Below are 7,945 nucleotides of genomic sequence, written 5' to 3'. Positions count from 1 at the left end.
TGATATCTGAAGAATGCTGTAAATACTGTGCTCGCTGCTGATTTTACAGATGGGGAGGATTTACAATATAAAATTAGATATGGCTTTTCCCCCCACACTTCTTTTCTTGTTTTGGAAAAGTAACCTGAAATGCCTCTTCAGGAAACATAACAAAGAGTATTAAATATTACAGAAAGTCATTCATGTCCAATTTCACAGGCTGAAGTGTCACTTAGTCCAGTGTGTATCAATTTAAAAAAGAATTTCGAGTATTAATTTCAAGATTCCAATAAGTATAGTCCAGAAGATAGACTCCTCCTCCTGAGATTCATCTTCTGTAGTCTGTGAGTATTTCTGGTTTGCCTCCATCTCCTGGGGGTTGTAAGAAGCCTCACCAAATGGATACTGTACAACTGTTCGATCGTAGAATACTTTCATTTCAAACTCACTCTCCAGGTGAGAGGGATGACCATAAATCCCTATTCCCACTGGGCGGCGGAAGTGTGCAGGTACGTAGACAACATCCTGACCACAAGTTACAGACTGTAACTCGTATTCATCAAAGCTGGGGTGAAGCGTCATATCAGAGACATACAAGTCTGCATCACCTTTTAAACTCCGCATCTGAAGTACTATCTTTCCTTCGTGATTTAGTCTCAAATAGCTGTAGTTTCCTGCTCCAATCTGACCTTGAACAACATGAAGAAGAATCCATTCTTCAGGTACATCCTCTTCCTCAAAGGTATTTACCACAAATAGTACTTGAGCTGCCACGAGTGTTATCAAGATTGTTCTCCAGTGTGCTGCCATGATCTTAAGTTATATTCGAAGTCTGTGTCCTGTGCACGACCCTGTGGGTAGAGAACATAGTTCAGATTTTAGCATCTTATGTTCTTGGAAGGAATTTTTTTTTTTTTAATTTAATAATTTTTAGAAATCCCCTCTAGTTCATACAAAGTTAAGCAACTTCAATTATGTATCTTCATTGACTTTTCTTCCTTTTTAATAGTTACAAACCCCACTGCTAAGATTTAGACCTCAGCAGAATTAAAATGCCATGAATTTCTTAAAAGAAATTGAACAGAAATTAATCAAGGGGATGTTCTTTCATCCAGAAATAACAGAGACTTTAGTTTCATTCAGATAACCAGAAGAGATGAAACCCTATAATGATTTTAGACTCAGTTTAAAAAAAAAATAGTTAAAACTGAATGTTTTTGCAGACTTGAAGAAGCTTAAGTTTGTATCAGGGATCCTATTGGGCCTACAAGAAAGCTGGAGAGGGACAATTCATAAAGGCTTGTGGTGATAGGACAAGGGGGAAGAATGAGTATAAACTGGAGAGGGGCAGATTTAGACTTGATATAAGGAAGAATTTCTTCACCATGGGAGTGGTGAGGCACTGGCACAGGTTACCCAGGGAGGCTGTGGCTGCCCCATCCCTGGAGGTGTTCAAGGCCAGGTTGGATGGGGCCTTGGGCAGCCTGACCTAGTAGGATATCTCTGCCCATGGCAGGGGGGTTGGAACTGGATGATCTTTAAGGTCCCTTCCAACCCAAACTATTCTATGATTCTGTGATTTTTCTCCCATCCTCTTACTTAACTTCAGATGACAGTAACAGTGCAAATTGAGACATATGCATGAAGCAGTATGCATTCTGACTTGCACTGGGAACAGAGCTAGAAATAAGAAAGATTTATCTAGTTGGATAATAGATTATGATTCTGCTTTGTGGGTTGTTTCTAGGACTAAACTTGGCATAGTTACCCTGAATAAAGTGCATTTTCTTTCCTGAAGATTTTTTCAACCATGCATATACTCAGCTATTTCAACCTTCTGTTTTGTAGGCAAATGCTGTAAGTTACTGGTGCAAGGAGGGGAGGGAAAGGACTGCTGCAAGATTAAGGCACTTGCACCCTTTCCCTCCTCGTTGCGTGCTCTCCATCAGGCAGCCTGAGCACGCCAGCAGTGCTCCACTCCTTTGAAGAGTTGCACTAAGTGTGTGTACAAAGCAGCGAGCTCCAGACCTTGCTGAAGGCTTCCAAAGCACACAGCCGAGTGTACGTGACGTGCAAATCACAGTCAAATCCAGGAGACGCAAGGATCTGCTGCTTTCAGATGAAGATTCTAATGCTCTCATTCCTTGCCCAGGGAGGTGGTGGAGTCCTCATCCCTGGAGGTATTTAAAAGACGGGTAGATGAGGATCTCAGGGACATACATGGTTTAGTGGCAGACAGGAATGGTTGGACTCGATGATCCTATAGGTCTTTTCCAGCCTGGTCATTCTATGATTCTATTCTATGATTCTTCCATGCGGACACTACAACTCCGTTAAACATTAAAGGTATCAGTAAGTCGTTTTGTACCCAGCTGACACGAAAAAAAACCTCATTGCTCCCACTAAGACGTCACTTAAAAGATTTCGCAGTTCAACAAATCTAGGGAAAACACGCACAAGTATTCCTGTAGTTCCCATTTTTCTGCCCCAGTAGCCTTTATAATAAACACAAGGCCACAATTCGGCAAAGATGGCATAAAGGCAGGGCAGCAGCGGCAGAACCCGCCCGGGTGACGGCCAGGAGCGTCCCCCCCGCCCAGCGGCGACAGCGACACACCAGCCTCCTGCCGCCCCGTGCCCCGGCTCCCTGCCACTCGGAAACGGAACGGGGATGGAATATCCGAGCGCAGGAAGAGTCCCGCACCAGAGCAGAAAATAATCCGGTTACCTCGGGACACACAGAGCCCGCGGAGGGATCGTGGGAGACCTTGGACAGAGCCAGGGGCGCCTCCGCCCGCCCCCCTCTGCCTCCCGGCGGGCGGGGCGGCTCAGCTCCGGCGGGGCGAGACGGAACCACTGCCCCCAGAGCGAGCGGCGGGCAGGGCCGCACCCAGCCCGGCCCCGCTCCTGCTATCGCGAGAGCGGCCGGCGGCGCCGTCGTTATAGCACCACGCGTACTCGCCCCGCTGCAGCTCCGCCCCCGCCTGCGGCCCGCGCTCCGCCCCGCCCACACACGAGCTCCGCTCCCAAAGCCCCGCCCTCGCCCCGCCTCCTCTCCGTACCCCACCCCATCCGTACCCCGCCTGCACCCAAGCTCCGCCCCGTCCGATCTCCGCCCCCACATCGCCCGACCTCTGTGCCCGCCCGCCCCGAGCTCCACCTCCCGTCCTGCTCTAGCTCCGCTCCCTCTCCTGAGCTCCGCCCCCCGCCCAGCCCGAGCTCCGCCCCCGTCCCGCTCTAGCTCCTCTCCCTCTCCTGAGCTCCGCCCCCGTCCCGCCCCTAGCTCCGCCCCCGTCCCGCTCCTGAGCTCCGCCCCCCGCCCAGTCCGAGCACCGCCCGCCCGAGCTCCACCCCCCACCCCGTATCTGAGCTCCACCCCCACGTGCCCGAGCTCCGCCCCCCGTCCTCAGTCTTCACCGCTCCGCCCCCTCCGCTCCCGAGCTCCGCCCCTGGCTGTGGGCGATGCGGAGCTCTGCGCTGGAGGGTCAGCGGCCCCCGCGCCTCCCGCTTTCCTGGGGCGCTCGCTGTTCTGCAGGCGGAGATGCTGCCGTCCCGGGGCGTTATTAATGGGCAAAAGCTCTCGCTTCAGGTCCCCGCGGGAGTGGCGGTGAATCCCCCTGGCTGCTCGGGAGGGTGGGAGCGATGCAGGCAGGGCTCTGCCGGGACTGGGGAGGGGGCTTTGCCTAGGAGCAGCGCAAGCTCGTGTGGGTTTTCCTGCCCTGTCACCGCTGAGGTCACCCTGGGCTTCGGGAGGTGCCTTGGACTATGACCCGGGAAGAGGGATCGTAGATTCACAGAATGGTTTGGGCTGGAAGGGACATTAAAAGCCATCTAGTTCCAACCCCCCTTCCATGTAAAGGACACCTCCCACCAGATCAGGCTGCTCAAGGTCCCATCCAACTTGGCCTGGGAACACCTCCAGGGATGGGGCAGCCACAGCTTCCCTGGGCAACCTGTGCCAGTGCCTCAGCACTGTCGCAGTAAAAAAAAAAAATCCTCCTTATGCCTAATCTAAACCAACCCTCTTTCAGCCTGGAACTATTGCCCCTTTTGTCCTGCTCCTACAGGTCCTGATAAGGAGCTTCTCCCCGTCATTTCTGTAGCCTCCTTTAAGTACTGGAAGGCTGCTGTAAGATCTCCCTGGAGCCTTCTCTTCTCCAGGCAGAAAAGTCCCAGCTCTCTCAGCCTGTCTTCATTGGAGAGGTGTTTGCATCCCTTCTCTGGATCCACTCCAACAGGTCCGTGTCTATCCCTTGTTGGGGTTCCCACAGTGGGATGCAGTGCTCCATGTGGGATCATAGAATCATAGAATAGTTTGGATTGGAAGGAACCTTAAATATCATATGGTTCCAAGCCCTCTGCCATGGGCAGGGACATCCCACTAGATCAGGCTTCCCAAGGCCCCATCCAACCTGGTCCTGAACACCTCCAGAGATGGGGCAGCCACAACCTCCCGGGGCAACCTGTGCCAGTGCCTCACCACTCTTACAGTGAAGAAATTCTTCCTAATGTCTAGTCTAAATCTGCGCCAGCTTTCCCGTAGGCCCCCTTCAGATACTGGAAGGTCACTATAAGATCTCCTTGGAGTCTTCTCCAGGCTGACCAAGCACATCTCTCTCAGCCTGTCCTCGTATGGAAGGTGCTCCAGCCCTCCGATCATCTTTGTAGCCCTCCTCTGGACCCATTCCAACAGGTCCATATCCTTCTTATGTTGAGGATCCTAGAACTGGACACAATACTCCAGGTGAGGGTATCACAATAGAGGAATGGAGGGGCAGAATCCCCTCCCTCGACCTGCTGGCCACGATTCTTTTGATGCAGCCCAGGACAGGGTTGGCCTTCTGCTCTGTGAGACCACACTGCCGGCTCATGTCGAGCTTCTCATCGAGACCAGCACCCCCAAGTCCTTCTCTGCAGGGCTGCTCTCAATCACATCCTCATCGGATCCTACCGGGGTGGGTGGAGAAGAGCGACGAGAATCGCCTCCCTCCACCTGCGCTGCTTCGTGTGCACCTCGGCGTGCGGCTTTAGGGGGGCGAACATCCCCTTTGGTGACCCCGCCGTGCTTTGGAGGAGGAGCAAACAGCGCCGAGCGGGCGGCGCTGTCGTTGCGTTTGCGCTGAGTCGTTGGTGGCCCCGGGCGAGGATGCGGTAGCCTCGGGCGCCCCGCGCTGTCGGGCGCTTAGGACGCGGTTCTCCCCCTCGGGACCCTTCCCAGCCGGAGGATGGACAGTGACGGGGAGCGCCGTTCTGCTGGAGGAAGCCGGAATCCTGATGTTGTCTGCGAAAAAAGCTTGTTTAAATCCAGACTGTCTGAGTGTCTTGTTCAGCTGGCGTGTTGTCACCGTTGGTGCGCTTTCCCTTGGAATTGTAATGAGTTATGCATCTGGAATACAGTGACTGCTCAGGTAAAATCGGGATACGTCTCGTTATAGGCTGCCATTTCAGGGGACTAAGAAGGGAGATGTAAACAAAGCGTTTGAGAATAGTGTAGGAGCGTCAAGTTTCACTTTAAGGCTGGGAAGATGCTAACATTTGTTATGAGCTTTGTGCTACATCTGAACACCCGCACTTCCCGGCCCCCGCACGTGGAAGAGCAGGTGGTGGCTCATTAAAACCACCATTCTTAAGACAAAATATGAAGGACAGTTTATCTGCCCTTTACAGCACAGTCTTTGACCCTTTGTTATTGTGATGAGAATAATATAAGCTACTGTGGTGAGTTGACCCTGGCTGACAGCTAAAATACCACACGAGTCTCCTGCTCACTCCTTCCCAGAAGGGTGAGGGAGAGAATTGGATAGGTGGAAGTGAGGAGTCACAGGTTGAGGTAAAAATGGTTTGACAGATGAAGGGAAGAAGAAAGAAATGGTACAATGACAACCACTCATCACCTCCTACAAGTAGACCAATTGCCAGCCAGGCTTCGAGCAATGGTCAGCTAAGAAGATGGCCTCGCAATACCTTCTTCATCTAACAGCCCAATTTTATTGCGGAGTGCAACATCATATGGTAGGGAATATTCCTTAGCTGCTTCAGGTCAGGTGTCCTGACTCTTTCCCCTCCCGGTCTCTTGTGCAGCCCTAAATTATTTGCTGGCTAAGGGGGGAGCACAGGGCAGGAGCGGAAAAAGAGAAAGCTTTGGTGCTGTGCCAGCACTGTTTGGCAACAGCCAAAACATAGGCATGTTATCAATGCCGTTTGCATCACAAAATCCAAAGCACCACTCCATGCAAACTGTTAGGAAGAAAGCTAACTCCATCCCAGACGGACCCAGTACAGCTACATTGCCGTTGATTACATGTTTTTTAAACAATAAAGACATAATAGTTATTGCTTTGTTAATTTCACATCCATTGTCCATTTGTAATTTTATATAACTCATAATCTTAGTTTGAAGTGACTCATTTAACTCTTCTTTATCTGCATTTGTCAGCCGTTACATTTGTTTGGACATTGTAACTCAATTTCAGCGGTGTCATTTGGAACTAAAACCAATCCACTACTTGTCTGCTCTGCTTCTCGTGAGCGTGTGATAGTGTGGAATCTTGATGAATGCACGCAGAAGGTGCAAGAAGGTAGAGTATTATTTATATAACGTATACATAGTTTATATATATATGTAAAGAAGTGGTGCAAAGGCAATCACCACATCCTACAAGCAGACGAGTTCCCAGACAGTCTCTGAACAGCAACCACCTTAAAAGACATGTCCCCAGCACTTCCTTTTCTTCTACTACTGTTTCTATAAAGAGATGGTTATTTTTGAGTAGTGTGCATTAGCCACTCAGATTCAGCAGCCCTAACAGTGATAAATAGTCTTTTATTTCTCTGTTGCCCTCCTTCGGCAATGCCAAGCCGAATCAGGGCAGTATTCTAGCCAGTCTGGTCATCATACCTTCCTAGAAGATCCCGGGTTAGGGAGCGCCAGGCTCCCAGGTGCCCAACTGGGAAAGACAGGGAAGTGCTGCAAGGGCAGGGAAGTTCGACCACTGCGGAATGAAAGGGACAGACAAATCTGAAATTGTAGTGATACTGCATTTTTTTGCAATGCCAAAATAACTAAGTGCTAACCCTTTCTGGAATATCTGTAGAACTAGTGTTTTGCATCCTGTTTTGTCTGGTTCTGCCTCTGTTGTCATGTGTATGAGTGAGCAATGTGAGTATCTGATTTGGGAAGGAGAGTTATGATGGCGTAACACAAAAAAAAAAGCAGAAATTCTGGTATCCTGACCATCTTGCTTTGGAGCCTCAACCAGCAGAATTAGTTAGATTCTAGGGAGCAGTGCTGTCGGTCCAAAAGATATTGTTATGGCATGACAGCTGAGGGATATTACAGTCCTTCTTTGGTGCCAGTATTAAGAGTTGCATGGCATTGTCCAGCACTATTAAAAGTTTCCTCCTTGTTACGTGTAGTCAGAGATTTACTTATGATGTAATATGTGGGAATTGTCTCTCATACTCTACTCCATGCTGAATATGCAATTCTACACATTATGAAAATTAATGTTGTAAAGAAAAGTGAACATTTGAAGTATTTTTATAATAAATGTCACTATTACATTTTAGTCCATGTAAGAGTAATGCAGGCAATCAAAGAATTCTTCAAGGAGTGGGCATAAAATGGAACTATGAATTTGGAGGAGACAAAAATGGAAGTTAGACAGTCGGTAGTAGATGAATAAAGAGTATGTGTAGTTTTAATACAGACATCTGAAAGCCAGATTCTCTGGTGCCAGATTTTCTTCTTTCTCTTTTTCTCTCTATCCATAGGCTCTTCAGCAGATGCTGTATAGTCTTTCTCTCCCCAAACTATGCTCTGCACAGTCTTGGCATGTTTTCTCTGACCATATTCTTATCAACTATGTTGAAGTAGTTCAGGAGTTTTTTATGTGATCCCTCTCTCCATCCTGATTGATCTTGACAGGGTAATCAATTGCAGAAACACTCCACGGCATCTAGGATA

The 7,945-nt window shown here is 49.3% G+C and overlaps 2 protein-coding genes across 16 annotated transcripts in view; one reads left to right on the top strand and one right to left on the bottom strand.

Annotated features, from left to right (window-relative positions):
• Positions 1-221: 221 nt before the first annotated feature.
• On the bottom strand, positions 222-2,346 carry C3H6orf120 (chromosome 3 C6orf120 homolog). Of its 2 annotated transcripts, none has more exons than XM_009567079.2 (2): positions 2,008-2,346; positions 222-830 (listed from the first exon to the last, which is right to left on the bottom strand). In XM_009567079.2, exon 2 carries the CDS (start codon positions 787-789, stop codon positions 232-234), a length of 558 nt encoding a protein of 185 aa, XP_009565374.1. In that variant the 5' UTR covers positions 790-830; positions 2,008-2,346; the 3' UTR covers positions 222-231. The 2 variants fall into 2 exon arrangements, with proteins under 2 accessions (XP_009565374.1, XP_053918372.1); XM_054062397.1 differs by lacking the exon at positions 2,008-2,346 and adding an exon at positions 1,748-1,945.
• A 2,703-nt stretch (positions 2,347-5,049) lies between these two features.
• WDR27 (WD repeat domain 27) overlaps positions 5,050-7,945 on the top strand; it is a 117,548-nt gene continuing 114,652 nt past the window's right edge. For 9 of the 14 annotated variants that reach the window (XR_008449226.1, XR_008449228.1, XR_008449227.1 and 6 more), the window contains exons 1-2: positions 5,063-5,387; positions 6,416-6,557. Coding sequence is in view for 11 of the 14 variants with exons in the window: in XM_054063238.1 (XP_053919213.1) it covers positions 5,205-5,387; positions 6,416-6,557 (325 nt within the window). In the remaining 3 variants the exon portion in view is untranslated. Of the gene's footprint in view, positions 5,388-6,415; positions 6,558-7,945 lie in introns of all 14 variants that reach the window. The other 5 variants (XM_054063234.1, XM_054063231.1, XM_054063229.1 and 2 more) reach the window with 5 other exon arrangements.

The sequence above is a fragment of the Cuculus canorus genome, chromosome 3 (genome assembly GCF_017976375.1).
Source record: "Cuculus canorus isolate bCucCan1 chromosome 3, bCucCan1.pri, whole genome shotgun sequence".
NCBI lineage: Eukaryota > Metazoa > Chordata > Aves > Cuculiformes > Cuculidae > Cuculus > Cuculus canorus.
Note: the sequence above shows the minus strand (reverse complement) of the source record. Positions and strands in the feature narration are given on the sequence as shown.